At 52.7% G+C, this 14,969-nt stretch overlaps 3 protein-coding genes across 3 annotated transcripts in view; 1 reads left to right on the forward strand and 2 right to left on the reverse strand.

Annotated features, from left to right (window-relative positions):
- Positions 1–3,449: 3,449 nt before the first annotated feature.
- On the reverse strand, positions 3,450–4,587 carry C5H1orf122 (chromosome 5 C1orf122 homolog). Its single transcript, XM_046660034.1, has 3 exons — positions 4,468–4,587; positions 4,174–4,375; positions 3,450–3,927 (listed from the first exon to the last, which is right to left on the reverse strand). The coding sequence occupies exons 1-3, from the start codon at positions 4,500–4,502 to the stop codon at positions 3,832–3,834; spliced, it is 333 nt and encodes a 110-aa protein (XP_046515990.1). The 5' UTR covers positions 4,503–4,587; the 3' UTR covers positions 3,450–3,831.
- Positions 4,588–4,604: 17 nt separating this feature from the next.
- On the forward strand, positions 4,605–8,933 carry YRDC (yrdC N6-threonylcarbamoyltransferase domain containing). Its single transcript, XM_046660033.1, has 5 exons — positions 4,605–5,119; positions 5,685–5,799; positions 5,922–6,041; positions 7,522–7,664; positions 7,982–8,933. The coding sequence occupies exons 1-5, from the start codon at positions 4,728–4,730 to the stop codon at positions 8,052–8,054; spliced, it is 843 nt and encodes a 280-aa protein (XP_046515989.1). The 5' UTR covers positions 4,605–4,727; the 3' UTR covers positions 8,055–8,933.
- MANEAL (mannosidase endo-alpha like) overlaps positions 8,339–14,969 on the reverse strand; it is a 7,257-nt gene continuing 626 nt past the window's right edge. Inside the window, exons 2-5 of the mRNA XM_046660035.1 lie at positions 14,662–14,969; positions 13,316–13,425; positions 12,346–12,422; positions 8,339–11,226 (exon numbers count right to left, since the gene is read on the reverse strand). The exon at positions 14,662–14,969 is cut by the window's right edge and continues 6 nt beyond it. Of these exons, the coding sequence (XP_046515991.1) occupies positions 10,590–11,226; positions 12,346–12,422; positions 13,316–13,425; positions 14,662–14,969 (1,132 nt within the window). The 3' untranslated portion in view covers positions 8,339–10,589. The remainder of the gene's footprint in view (positions 11,227–12,345; positions 12,423–13,315; positions 13,426–14,661) is intronic.

Below are 14,969 nucleotides of genomic sequence, written 5' to 3' on the forward strand. Positions count from 1 at the left end.
GGTTAGTCCTGGAAAACCAGCAGCTGAGCATGGGTGGTCCTTGCCTGTCTCTGGGCCTTGCACCCATGGGAAGCTTTGAGGTAGGACCCTTGCTGTTTTCTCTACAGCTTCTGGGAGAGAGCAGTGCAATGGGACCCCAAAGCTTGCTTATATCAGAGGGCAGGAATGACCTCCCCACATACCCATGCTAGGGTTACCTGGGCTTCGGTTCCCTGGGAGCTGAGGTGGGAAACAGGAGCCCAGGGAAGGCCACGGGAAGGCCGTGGTTTAAGTATTGCTTCTTTCTGCTTAGCCAGGGCTGTGCTCGTGTAGGGCCTACCCAGGTCAGTGACTTTTCTGCCCTCCAGAGATGGGGAGTGATAAAGAAGCATCTTAAAACAGCGTTTAGGCTGACAGATTTTTCTAGTTGAAGTATCTGCCTTTTGAGGGTGACTTGAGATTACAAGGGGGACTGTCAGATCCAATCAGCTTTTGAAAAATCAGGAATGTGCTTAAAATGCTAGTGAGTGGTTGTGAGGAGCAGGTCTGTTCCACAGGGTGGGTAGTCTTTCCTTTCCTTCCTCTTCTGGCACTCTTTCCCTCCCCACTCCCTTCTGTAAGCCTGGTCTCCAGTGCCCAGGGCCTTGGAGAAGGGAGGCCACTGGCTAAAGTGGAGCCAAAGGAGCCTTCTTGGAGAGTGTGGTTTCCTAGCCCAGGAATGAACCGAGGGTGGGGTTAGGGCAGGTCTGCCGACTGCTAGCGGTGACACCAGGCCCTTTTTCTTCCCATGGTAACCGTAACCATTTTCACCCCCAGCTCCCGTTAGCACCTCCACTTATCTGCCCCTTTGCAGGGAGCTGGGCAGCCCCAGGATTGGGAGCTCGTGGGCTTGGAGCTGGTAGGGAACGTTGGCTGGCACCGCCAAACTGCCTTAGTGAATTTGGCCCTTCCCCCACAGGTGGGTGGGGTGTTGAGGGAAGTGGTCCTCCCTTTCCTGGCAGGGTCTGGCCAGCCTCACGGGGGCATCACTAGTTCGGTGACAAGAGCTGGTATCATTTATTGAATTCCACCTCCTGCCCCTTTAGAAGGAGATCATGGTACAAAGCTTAGGAGGAGCCTTAAGGTGTGAAGGCCTCTCTGGGTAGAAGCAAGGGACTTCTCACCAGCTCTGGAGAGTCAGTAGATGAGAGAGTTTTACCTTCAGGGTCCACACGGTGGACTGACGGGGATAACGGGGTGCGGGGGTGGGGTTCCTGAGAGACTTTGTACATTGTTGAATGTGTCCAGAGGGACGAGTTTGCAGAACCTCATATTGGTATATTAAAGAAATAATAAAATAAAAAAGCACTTTAGGTTATTTTATCTTTAACCCAATTGCTGCAATTTCTTTTGTGTGTATATATATATACATATATATACTTTCCACAAAGTTTTATTTTTTGCTCAGAATAAAAAGTTAAATTGAGGTGTGAAAAGAAAAGCACTTACTTTGGTGCAATATGTGTAGCTTGACGGTCGTTGTCCCATGTGGCCCTGGCCTGGCCCGGTTTTCCTCTCATCAGCCCTGTACTCAGGCTGTCTATAGGGAAACACTATTATGCATTCTCAGCAACTGCTCAATCTATGCAAGCTTTCCCTGTGTGCCCGAGGGCGCCCCCTCAGGCTCTCTGAAGAATTGCTGCGAGTCGTGTTTTCTTCTGCTGACTGTTGAGGCCCTTTTTCATCATTTCTTGGTCCCTTGCCATCTTTCCCCTCTTCACCATTACAAAATGATACCTGGAGGAAGGAACAGGTGGTTCCTAGGTAGAAACCTGGCACCTTCTAGACTTTTATATTTCTAATCACATCGGTTGTCCTTAATCTTAAAGACTCCTGCAGAGTCACTGAAACCATTAAAGGTTTGTGGAACTGCAACAATATTGCTAAAGAATACCTTTCCACCAATCAAAAGTATGTTTGGGGAGGTGTTGGTAGTCAGGGTGGCAAGAGAGTTATTTCCATCCTGCCCCCATTCTGGCCTGTTGGCTCTTTAAGCAAAAAGCCCTCTAGGCTCCCTTGAATCCAGTAAACCAAGCTGTTAATAATTCGCTTTGTCAACTTTCTTCCTTCCCCCTCACTCCCCTCATGTTCTCCCCCACCCCATTTTATCTTCAATTCTCAGGCTACAATAGAAGAGAGAAGTTTTAAAATATACTTCAGCCAAAGCAGAAAGATTTCCATAGATCCAGTGTGCAAATTCTTCTGCTGTGACATAGATCGGAAATTGTCCATTCTTTAATACTTGGGGCAGGGGGGGGCAACAAAACTGAATTATGCATATCTCTGATTGGTAGTCAGTCTAGCCTTTCCTCTTGCATATTTTTGCGGGAGAGGGAAAGGGTCCCGTATTTCTTCTCATGCCTTTTGGGGAAGCTGGCATTTCTCTGTTATTCCTGTTCAAGAGAGGGCTTCTCAGTCTGCACTGAAAAATCCAAATTAAACTGGATCTTGCTGTCAATGTGTACATAGTACAAGCTTTTTTACTGGAAGCAAAGTTTAAAACACGCTGCCCTTTTGGTGGTGTGCTGCTGGGCCAAAAATTGGGTGATAATGTAGTGTCACTTTCTCAGCTCAATGCAGTTTCTACTCTCTTTCTTATGGGAAAACTTTTCATAAAATCTTTTTTCACCAAAACCCAGGGGTGTTTTTTGCAATATCCTCGTTATCCTCTTAGTGGTGCCAAGTCAGAAGCCTCTCTTGCTCTTCTCCCCTGTGTCCTCAGGCCTCCCAGGGGCGCTTTTTGACTCAACAGTCTACATCCTTTGTTGTGTTTTGGAGAATGTGGGCTGAGGGTTGGAGTTCAAGGTGGCTGTTCCTTTTCCCTGTGAACTCCTCCTGGTCCCTGTTTGGGGAAGGTGGCTGGAAACAGGTTTTTGCTGAATCTCTGTCTCAGATCTTCTGGCCAGGAAAGGCAAGACCCACGAGAGCCTTCTCTTTTGACACACACTATCATTGGCCAGAGGTCTTGGTAACAATTTTTTTAAATCCCAAATAGTTTTATTTGGATTATGTAAAAGCCTATCAAATTTATTTAAGTGTGAAACATGGGAACAACAGACTTCCACTGAGCGATATGAAAACGTTACAGGTTCAGTACTTCCAAAGGAAGAAACCTCCAAACCCAAAAAAGAGTAAATATGAATTTGTATTTTTGAAGAATGTGAAATAATGGTGTTTGCTTAATTGCTCATTTTGTATAAACTTAATATTGTACTTTAAAATATCTGCTAAGAAGTCAAAATTTAACTTTTTGGAATTGAAAAAGCAATATTAAATACTAATGAAATCCTAATTAAATGCTTATTTAAATCTGGTAGTATCTGTGGCATTTCTTCCCAACCCGGCCCATGGTTGACAGTTTTCAACTATTTCCCCCCTCCCCAGCCATCAGAGTCTTAGAGAGGGGACAAAAAGGAAAGGTCGGTCACCAGAAGAGTCTGCAGGTTTCCTTTTAATCAAGGCTCTGCTAAAAGTGTTTTGTGGAGCTGGGAGCCCCCAAAGCATGAAATGGACATGTAACACCAACTGGATCCCCCAAAGCAGGCCAGACCACTCTGGCGAGCACTGCTGGTCTGCCCAAATCCGGGTATTCAGACTGGGTATTCATTGGCTACATTTCAAAGCTCAGCACTGCCTTCAGCCAGGATTGAAGTGGGAGTGAACCCGGCTGCTAGCAGAGCTGCCACCCCAGGCTGAGAGCCAAGTACCAGCCACTGCCAGTGAAGACTGGCCCCTTTATTCAAGGGAGTTGTTCAGAGTCCAGCCACCAGCCCCGGGGAGGCAGAGAAGTCAGGGCGCCCGGCTCGGGGATGGTCAGGGCTCCGCAGCTCCATCGCCAGCATCCTTTGGAAAGCCACCTCTGGCGGAGACAGCTGGCTGAGGGGGCGCTCCAGGTTTGCCTGAGACGTTCTGGTTAGAACAGAAAGGAAAAAAGTGAGGCCGGGAGGAAAGGCCTTAGATTAGGCCCAGCAAGGATATGGCCACTTGGCATTTGGATAGCACCTAACTTTTTCAAAGCCTCTAGCCCAGATGAAAAGCGGGGGAGGGGTAAAGCCGTGGGGACACTCTTCCACCCTCCAGGGAAAGCTAGGGTTTAGCAAGTCCACCCGCTGGGTAGTCCGCACCTCCCAGGCCCAGCACGGGGTGGGCACTGACCCCGCCACCAGCCGGCTCCGGGCGCCGGCGGCCCAGCTGCCGCAGCATCTCCTCGCAGGCGGCGATGGTGTCCAGGAGCTGCCGCTGCCGCTGCTCCACCGCGTCCAGCAGCTGCTGGGCGCGCTCATCCCGGGGCGGCTGCGGGGGTGGCCTCCCGCCGAGCCCCAGCCCCGCCTTCCCACGGTCCACGCCGGCAGCCTCCCTGGCCGGGAGAGAGCGAGACAGACGGTCAGGGCCGGCGCTTGCGCGGGGTCCGAGCCCCTTCCCCCCCGTCCCCGACGGGCCCCCTCTCACCCCCGTGACCAGTCTGAGCCCGGGCCCCATTCCATCTCCGCCTGCGCGGCCCGACCACCTCCCCCCTTTCGGCCGCCCCCCCTCCCCAGCGCTGCGCTAAGGCTCCGCAAAGCTGCGCCCCGCCCCGTCCCCACCGGTCTCCTTCAATCCTCCTGGGGGTCGCGGTCCCTTTAAGTTGCCCGGCGCGGAGGTGGGGCCGAGCCTCCCGGACCGGAAGCTGACTGTGCGCGTCACTTCCTCCCGGAAGCGGGCCTGGGTGGATGTCTCCGGCGTGTCCGTGCAGGGGGCTGAGGGCCGCGGTGGCTGCCAGCGTGGGGCTGAGCGAGGGGCCGCCGGGCTCCGCCCGGAGCGGCCGCCTCCTCCGCCCGCCGAACCCCGCTCCGGCGGCGCCGGGAGCCCGGCTGTTGCGGCTCCCGGGGAGCGGGACCGTGCGGGCCGCAAACCCGGAGCGCGCCGGCTGGAGCGAGGCGCTGCGGGCCGCCGTGGCCGAGCTGCGCGCCGGCGCCGTGGTGGCTGTCCCCACCGACACGCTGTACGGCCTGGCCTGCTCGGCGAGCTGCTCGGCGGCGCTCGGCGCGGTGTACCGCCTCAAGGGCCGCAGCGAGGCCAAGCCGCTGGCCGTATGCCTGGGCCGCGTGGCCGACGTCTACAGGTGAGGCCGCCCCGACCCGGCCCCGCTGGGGGCGGCACCGCGGGAGGGGCTTCCGGTGACAGGCTTGGGAGACTGAGGCGCAGAGCGCGGGAGGGGCTTGTCCAGGCTCACCCAGGAATCCGGAACTGGAAATGTGTATTGAGCGCTTAGCGTCCGCTGGCGCTGGACGAGATGCTGGGGCGCAGCAGTGAACGAGGCAGCCAGGGTCCTTGTTTTCTTGGCGCTTTTGTGATAATGGGGAGGCTCCCGCGGTATTAGGAAGAAAGAAAGAGGGAAACCAATAAAGTCGGGAGCTTAATTTAATAGGAGGTGCCTTGAAAAAAATAAAACACGGAGCACCAAAGCGATGCAGCTATTGTAGGCTCGAAGACCAGGGGCAAGTGGGCTCCGAACCTGGGTGCTCCTCTGGAGCCCTGCCTTCTGCTCAAGCTCTTAGGTGATGAGGGAAGAAGGACGGGTCCCATTGTAGGCCCTAGGAACCCCTTTTTGGATCTACCTAAAGTGTGGAATAGGACCAGCAGTAGCCCTTCATTCTTGGATGGATTTGTACCCCTTTGTTTCCCAGGTACTGCCATGTGAGAGTACCCGAGGGGCTCCTGAAAGACCTGTTACCAGGACCGGTGACCCTGGTGATGGAACGCTCGGAGGAGCTCAACAAGGACCTGAACCCCTTCACTCCTGTGAGTCAGATTTTCTCATGTCCCCAGGCTCCTGCCATTTGACTTTCAGTAGGATGCAGGCCAGACCGGTCTCCCACCCCTCCCAGCCTTTCTGATGGTCCCCGTCTCCCCTTGCCTCATAGCTCGTGGGCATCCGGATTCCTGACCATGCCTTCATGCAGGACTTGGCCCAGGTGTTTGGGGGACCACTTGCTCTCACCAGTGCCAATCTCAGCTCCCAGGCCAGTTCTCTGAATGTCGAGGTGAGAGTTACCCGGTCCTCCCCCCAGAAATGTCACCAGGCCAGACATTTTCCTTTGAACCAGTGGGGTTGACGGTTTGCTGGAATTGCCTAGCAGGAGAGTCGCCCTTTGGGTCTGATGATGGGAAGTCTGCGTCGTTGTCAGGGGGTGAGGGAGGCGGGGTGGAAGGAATCCACATTAAAGAATCTCAGAAAGGTTTTATTACAAAGTTTGAGAGGCGAGGGGGAGAATTGGTGTTTCCTTCTTATTAACTTTTTACCTATAAGAAACATTGTGATAAATACAATCATTTCTTCCCTTTTTGTGGGGGTAGCAGTTTTTGGAGAACACAGTTGGGCGATAAGTCTTTACAACAGTGCTGTACAGAAAGTTAAGGCTCCAAAAAGTTCATTCACTTGTGCCAGGGTCTCCTGATCCTGTTCTCTTACCTCTGCCACAAGCCAGGTCGAAGGATCATCCTATTCCTGTCTCAGCTGCATAGCTCAGACCAAATGAGGACACGAAGGAATTGAACTTACCACATGTTTTTCTTCGTACTGAATTTAAATGTAGAATATAGTCAAGTGACAGAGTTTTCCATGCCCGGACCTAGAGAGTGGGTTCAGGGGCCCTGGAAAGTGAGAGCTCAGCATCCCTTCTTATCCTCAGACTGCAGGCTTTTCTCGGTCCTGGTGGCTCCGCCCGAGGTGGTGGGGAAGGGGATGCTAGTGGGGAAGAGGGTTATTCTTACCTCTTAGCAAGCAGTTGACCTATCCAACACAGTAACTGGTATTTATGATCCCCCATCCCAAATTCCCAGGCCTAACTGCCACTGCATTGTCTTCACTGGGGCTGGGGGGAGTGGTCTACGCTCTAGCTCAGTTAACAGTTCAGTCCACAGCTCTGGAGGGAGTATCCTTCCCATAGCCCAAGGATTGAGTGCTGGTGGCATGCACTTGTGGAGTGCACCCTCTTTTCCTCTCCCTACCCTGATCCAGAGTTCCTCTGAGATCCAGGATCATAGTGCTAGAGCCAGAGGGACCCTTAGAGACCATCTAGTTCAGCCCCCTTATTCTACAGCCTTAGGTAAACTAACTTGTATGCAGTCACACAGAGATTTGGTAGGAAGTCCAGAGTGGAGCCCACATCTTTGGACTCCCATCTGGCACTCCAGTCATTGTACTTACAGCTTCCCAACTGAAGCAGTGTGGGGAATTTCCTCTTGGCACAGCAGGATTTTTTTTTAAGCTCTAAGATAGGTGTTACTTGGGGTGCTAACCTGGGGCAGCTCCAAACCTCATGAGATTCAGTGTCCTAGGAGCTAATGCGGTGTCCTTGGCACAGCTGACCTTAACAAATAAGGTTCCTTCCCCTGCTTAGAGGAAGATGCCTCCTGTTTTAGAACCGTGTGGCCTTTGTCTTGCTTACAAACCCTGCGTGCAGGATGACATCATTGCAATGCCAGAAGTAGCATCCATGCGCTTCCTCTCCCTCTTCTCAGGAGTTCCAAGACCTCTGGCCTCAACTGTCCCTGGTCGTTGATGGGGGACCGATTGGGGATGGCCAGAGCCCTGAGTGTCGCCTCGGCTCAACTGTGGTTGACTTGTCTGTGCCTGGAAAGTTTGGCATCATTCGTCCAGGCTGGTGAGTCTCTTTGCTGTGGCATGGGGATAGAATTTGAGGGAGGTTGGCAGATGCAAAAAAAGCCTTGACAGAATAAAGGCGATCACTCCTATCTTGCCCTGAGGCGGGTGGGCAGGTTTGGAGAAGTGGTGGATGGAGTGGGACTGAGTTTGCTCATATTTGCTGGCTTTTTCAAGATTCAAAAGGATTCATCAAGGGTTTGATGAACAGAGCATAGTTAAGACCAAGTGTTTAGAGGTCTCTCTCTGGTCACCTGACTCAGGTGGGCTCAAGACTTTGAGGAGTCAAACTCTAACTGTGCTCCATTTCCTCCTCAGTGCCCTGGAAAGTACTACAGCCATCCTCCAACAGAAGTACGGGCTGCTCCCTTCACACGGATCCTGCTTGTGAAACGTGGGAGGAGGTGGGGCCCAAGGACTGGTGCTGGACACTGTGTGTCTGTCCGCTGGTGGCTGGCAAGGCCTCATTTGCAGAGGCCACTGGGGCTGCAAGGTCATTAGTCTGACCCTTCAAGGCAATGTGTCTTTCTCAACGCTGTAGACCAGGTCCCAGGAGCTGCCAGTGTAGCCTCACACCTGGTAGAGGAGGTTATATTTATTATTTGTAATTTCACGTATCAGCCAAAAGCTGACTAGAGACTTTAAGAACATTCCTAAGATGGCCTTGTTCTGATAAGTCGTTTCTTCTTTTTTTTTTTTTAATTTTTGAAAAATAATTTCAATAACAGATTTGGAATGTAGTGGGAGCCTCCTCTCTGGTGGGTGGTGGTATTTAAGGTCCAAATCAGCTAGAGCACCAGCTGGTGCTGTTTAAGTCTCAAGTGACCAAAGGCGCGAGTTTGTGCTCCTGGAGCTGGAACCAGGTGAGAATGAAGATTGTAGAGCCACAGGCCGAACGCTGTTTCCTCTGAACCAGGGGCTGCTGGTGTGTGTGCTGTAATTGCCTGGCCGAGAGAGTCAACATTTTGGTCTGATGGTGGGAAGTCAGCTCAGTTGGCAAGGGCTGGGGGTAGGGGGTCCAAATTAAAGAATATTGGCAAACAAATCTCTACTACCCGTTTCAGCCAGGGACTTTTTTGTTATTTATTCATAAAATAAATTATGGCAAATTGTACCTATGACACCTTTATTTAAATCCAGTGTCTACTCAGCAGCCTTTATCTTTATTCATATGTATACCAAGTGTTAAATAGAACTATTGTTGGGCATTTGACTTTTGGTTTTCTTTAATAGAAAATAATGCTGCTATTAAACATCTTTGCAAATGGTTTATTTTTCTTCTTTTGAGTTATTTCTTCAGGGTAGGATTACTGGGTCAAAGTGTATGAACATTTTTATGGCTTTTGATACAGATTAGCCTTCAAAAGAACCGACCCTGGTGCATCGCCATCAGCAGTGTGTGCGAATTGCTGCCCAGCCCCCAGCTTTGCCATACTTGGAGTGTTTTTCAAATTGTGTATATGTGAAATGAAGCCTGAGTGTTGCTCCCTTCTGTAATGCCTACAGGTCACCATCCAGCCCTTTTCACTGTCCCTGCCCGCCTTGGTTTCCCCAGCTATGTCACAAGCAAGGCCACTAGGCCTGCCCCATCCATCGGTGGCGTTTCGTACCAGTTACATAACTGGAGCTGGGAGGCCTTGTAACCAGTGGGGCCCACTTCTCCCCCACTTCGTTGCACCCCAGTTCTCAGAATTGGGATTCACCCTTGAGCCCATAAACTTTGCAATACACTGGTTTCCAGTGCACATATCTTCAAGTAGACCCTAAGAATCTTGCCAAGAAGGTGTCCCGGGGCCTGCTTTGAAGGCCCTGCAATTAGCATATTAGTTTATGTGTAAATAAGCAGTGGTTGTTTACCGTTCCCTCTAGAAATCTCGTTTAAACTACTGATTTCTTAAGCAAACTCACTCTTCGTTGTGCTAACACTGTAGCCCGCCCATCCCACGTGTCGGTTTGTCACAGAATCTTACTGAGGGGTGAGACTTGAACTGAGAGAGCAAAAGGAATGCTTACTTGCGAATACCACGTCATAATTCATACAAATGACAGTAGCACTGACAGTGGCTCTGGTGAGTGGGCCTCATTCGGCTCAGGCAGCGAAAGGGGGGTGTCCTAGTCCTCTCCCTGGAGGTAACCGTTCATCTGGGGGAACGCAGGCTCTGCAGCACAGAGGTATTTGCTTAGAAGAAAAAGAACAGCTCCCAGCACTGGGTAAAACTGCAAAAAGGAAGAACTTCCAGCTGTGCTCAGGCCCTAGCTACAAGGCCACCCCAAATGAGGAAAGCTGGATCCCGTAAGCTTCAGGGAGACGAGCCAGTCCTGGTCAAGTGTTGCCCCAGCACCCAGCACGGAGGAGGTGCTCGGTTAGTATGTGTTGAATGCGTGTGTGAATGCTCAGGATATTTCCTGATAATTGGGTTCAGGAATCTACTAGGGAGAGAACTTCCCTTTTAGAAAGTCTCAGATATGGTGCCCTAACTTGGAGAAAACATGATGTGGGAAGGAGGCCTGGAGAGACAACGCAGGCTGGCAGAAGGGAGCAGGGTGCATGCTAGCCCAGAAGAGCAGTGACTTGGCGCCTCCCCTACACAACACCAGCCTGCTGAGCTCAAAGCCGGAAGGGATTATTTTAAAGTGTTCTGACAGGATGTGGAGCCGCCCTGGGCTAGGTCCCGTCACCTGCCAGCCTCTACGGTTCCCTCTCAGGAACACCGCCTAGTTTCCCGTCACTCACAGAACACCCCAGCACCACTTGCCTGTGGACGGGCTCTGTTCTACATGGGCCCAGGCTTGATGGCCTACCCAGAAGCACCCAGCTGCTGACTTGGAGACAAGCAAGTGCCTACCACCTCAGCTGAGCCCCACGTGGTGACATCTTCCAGTGAGGCTGGGACATCAGCACCTCGTGCCCCTGTTTGTAGGCCCCTCACATCAGCCACTGCTCCTTCTCTTTGATGAAGTGCTCCGCCCAGCGGCGAGTCAGCTCCAGGTACAGGCTGGGCTGATGAGGCAGGTAGTCCAAATACAGACGAGTTGGTGTCTTCTTGGGAATGGCCTTCTCAATCTGGGTGCCCTCATGCCACTCATTGAAAGAGGTGATGGAGACAATCTCAGGCCTCACCGTGAGGGCTGCCTGCAGGGCTGTCTCATAGTACTTGCCATTGACCCTGTTCCGCGTATTGTGGTTGTTCCAGGGCCGGATGCTGGTGTCAATGTAGCCAGGCCCCACGCTGGGAATGAACATGAGGTTGTTGGCGTCGCAAAAGTTCTTCACAGCTTTCCAGTTCTGATGGGAGGAGCCGAAGGAGAAACCATTGGAGGCAAAGTAGGTGTACATACCATCAAATCCGGCAGCCAGGATGTCATGGGTGTGGCCCTCCTCCACCAGCAGTGCAATGAAGACCCCATCATAGGGGGTGTTGCGGATTGAGTGGGGCCCGTTTGGTGTCAGGAGGTGGGCCCAGGCCTCAGGGGACGTCAGGTATGAGTCGTAGATATAAAAGAGTGGGAGGCTCTTGCCCATGCTGTTCTTGTAGCGGTAAAATGCACCATGGGAGCCATACCTGAGGAGCGGGAGGAAGAAGAGCCTGAGCTGGCAGCCTAAGATGGGAGAAGCCAGCACAGTTATGGCGCCAGCCATGGATGAGCTCTTTCCTGATGCCCAAGCACAGTTTTGGATCCAGCCAGTCTCCAGAGTTGGATTCATTGTGCCTCTTAGCAAGAAGCTAGTTCCCTCCCTCCTCTCCCCAGGCTCGTCATTCCTTTATTCAAGCCTCACTTCCCTGCCCTCGGCCAAGCCACTGCCATCTTTCATCTGGAGGGCAGCAGCCGCCCCCTAACTGGCCTCCAGGCTCCCACTCCTGCCTCCCTGTAATCCATTCTCTTTTTAAAGTGTAAATCAGGTCTGATTGCTCCTTACCAAGACCTGCGGGCCCCAGCTACTGGATCCGGCCCTGCCCATCTCCATTCCTGCTATTGCCCTATCTGTTTCTCTACTCCAGCTACCCTGGCCTTTCTAGTCTGCTGTCAAGCTTGTCCCCTCACCTGGCCTTTGGATCTGATAGCCCTCTGCCTGGAATTTTCTGCCTGCCCAGCATTTTGCAGAGCGGACTCTTCATTCAGGTGTTAGCTCACAGGTCATCTCCTCGGAGAGGCTCACGTGACCACTCATTCTAATGTAGTTTCTCAGGCACACTCGAACACAACACTCTATTCTTTATTATTACTTTTTCATAGTATAGATCACCCTTTGACTTTTTGTGTGCAACTACTGTCTGCTCCACTGCACCGCCAACACACACTAGAATGTAAACTTTGCTAGTCCTACCCATTACTGTACAACTGGGACTCAGGACAGTGCCTGGATACCTGAAGGTATGCAATCAGTGTTGTTTTGAATGAATGAATGGTATGTGCAAGCACTGTACAAGCCACTTTCATATATATTAACTCATGTAACTCTCATAAGACTCGAAGGTTAAGAGGCTTGCCTCTGATCACAGATTGGGGGCTGCAGAACCAGAATTCAGACCCAGGTAGCTGACTCCACACCCAGTACTCTCTTACTATAAAGTAGCTGCTGAGGACACAGGCGTTCAGCCCTTGTGTCTCTTGACCTGCCCCTCTAAACCTTCTATTCTCATTTTGATCCCCACCAAAATCCAAGCCCCAGAGCAGCTTACGTGTCAATGATGTACTTGATGTTGTCATGCAGAGTGATGTCATCCCGGCCCTTGTAGGGTTGGATGTGGAAAGCCACCTGCCACAAACAGAGGAGATATTGGTCAGGTGAGGCTCTCTCCAGGGGCCACAACCTATAAGGCTCGTGCTCTAGCCTGGAGAAGAGGCTGAGTTCAGGAGACAGCCTGGCGGCGGGGGCACAATAGAGAGAAAAGCAGCCACAGCCCTCAGGACCAAAACAAGAGGCGCGAAGAGTTTGCCCACCTCCCACAGCAGGGCATCTGGGAATCATCCTGATGGGCTCTTGCAGGATGGCTAACAGGTTTCAGCTTACATGTCAGGTCCAAGGCATTGGCACTAGCTGCCTGAAACCATGGGGAGACATATACTGAAGCTGTGGCGAAGGGAAAATGTGCTCTGGTCTGTGACACTTGTCGGTGATGGGCATGGAAAAAGGAGCGGGGCTCCTCTCCTTCATTTTTCTTCCTTTGCCACGAGAGAGGGGAATGACTTATTTGATTGGTACGTTTGGGGAAAATAGCTGGACATGCTTTCTCAGCTCCGTCATTCCTCCTGAAAGTGAGACTGCCTGCCGAGAACACATATTGTGTTCTACTCCTGGGGGCCCAACCCTGCCTCGCACCAGGGAGCTGAGGCTGGAGTTCAGTTTGTGGGCCCATTCTGCCCTTGCCTGCCCTCTACCCAGGGTCAGGGTCTCCAACCTAACCTCTAGCATCATGATATTTATTTAGTCCCCCATTTCTCCTATATTTCATTTTTGCAATATTTTTTTCAGAATTCCAGAAAATAAGAGTAACATACACACTATTTATTAGAACCCCATCCCAACACCACATGTGCCATACCTGGGCTAATGCCAAGAACTTTGGTAGAGGCACTATCCCGGTGAGCAGAGCAGTGGAAATCTCCAGAATGGGCCAGAGAGCACCTGACCTCTTCTTGGAGACTCACCTGGATGTTGTACTGATGGGCGGTGTCCAGAATGGCGGGCACCAGGTCATCTGAGGGTTCCCCGTTGTCATCAGCCATGCCAGGTGGGTACCAGGAAAGGACCAGGACGCCTGAGACACAAGACAGAGGCTATTTCAGAGACACAGTACCCCCACAACAGAGATTTGTTTCCTTACAAACCATCTCCAGCTGCGAATGGTTTCTGACCGAAACCTTGAGCGAGGCTCCTGACAGGTCCACTCCCCGCGATCAGATCCCAGAGCCTGCGCCCCGGAGCTGTCCACCCCCGCGGTGCTGAAGCGCAGCGGCTGTGGGACCCATAGCGCACAGGCTGGGAAGGAGCCTGAGAACGCCGGGTAGGAGCCAGGCTCTGCTTCCATCAGCAAGTAGTAGAACAAAGGGAAATGGGGGGTGGGGGGGGGACAATGCCACGCCCACCTGGAAGCCACAGCCCTATTTCTGGAGGACAGGAGCACCTCTGAGGCTCCGCAGGGAGAAGAGCCCTAGCAGAGGTCATCTTACGCTTTCCGTGGGAAATAACACTTCTCCAGTCTGCCCTCTAGACTATAAAACCCTGAGGGATGGCCTCTGTGTTATTTATCTGTGAATACTTCCTACCATTGTCTCTGGCATTCGATTTTTTCCCCCACTCACTAACCATTTCCAGATAGATCGAAATGTACTATAAAATTCAGCAGAATTCAGTGACAAAAATCCAAAACAAGTGAGCCCCCCACCCCCGCAGCCTGCATACAAAGGAGGCTCCCGGGGACCTCTTTCCAAGCAGAGGACTTGATTTAAGGCTTCCGGACCCCAGACTGCCCACGGAGCAGGGTTGGTCATGCAACTTGGGCAAACTTTCCGTTCTGCAGCCAGCAAAAGCAGAAAGAGCTGCCTCTCTACCCTGTGCCTGGTGTGAAAGCAGAGGTCATCCCAGGCGCTGCTCTGAACCCCAGCGTCCTGCGGGGCCAGGATACCCAGGCCTCACTTACCCAAACCTAGAAGCCCAACAGCCATGAAGACTCTGCCTCCCTCTCCTCGCAGTCCCTAACCTGGGGCAGCTCTGGCACCAACGCCTTCCACTGGCCCTCCCAGCAGCTCCGCCCCATGAAAGGGCCTGGAATTGTGGGGAGTCAGAAGGCAGAAGTGAGAGAGTCTGAATACTAGAAAGTGGGGGCGGTGCCTCGTGGTGAGCGAAGAATGAGTGTAGAAGGGAAGGGGTAAGAAGCCAGGCTGAAGGGTGAGTGGGACCAAACCCCAGCGACAGGACCAGCGGGAGTTGGGGTGGGAACGAAGAAGGGCGAGGCTGGGAGACAGGGCTGCCCGGGGGGGTGGGAGGAACTCACCGATGGCGGCTTCCTTGAGCTGGGTCATGTGCTCCCGCAGCACGTCGGGGTCCCGGGAGCTGTAGGGCCCGAGCTCCGGGTAGAAGCTGGAGCCCAAGTCGTCGGGGGGGCTATGGCGGCCGCGGGGGTAGCTGGCTGAGATCTTGGGGTCCCAGTGCGGCACCATGACGTGGTCCCAGTGAATGTAGTGGCCCTCGCGCCGCGGGCTACCGTACCACGAGTAGTAGAAGGCGTGCAGGTCCGAGTAGACGCGCAGACTCTGCCCGGGGGCGGGCTCGGCCTCCGCGGGGGCCGGTCCCGGTGTGCTG

Source organism: Equus quagga, chromosome 5 (assembly GCF_021613505.1).
Source record: "Equus quagga isolate Etosha38 chromosome 5, UCLA_HA_Equagga_1.0, whole genome shotgun sequence".
Taxonomy (NCBI): Eukaryota; Metazoa; Chordata; class Mammalia; order Perissodactyla; family Equidae; genus Equus; species Equus quagga.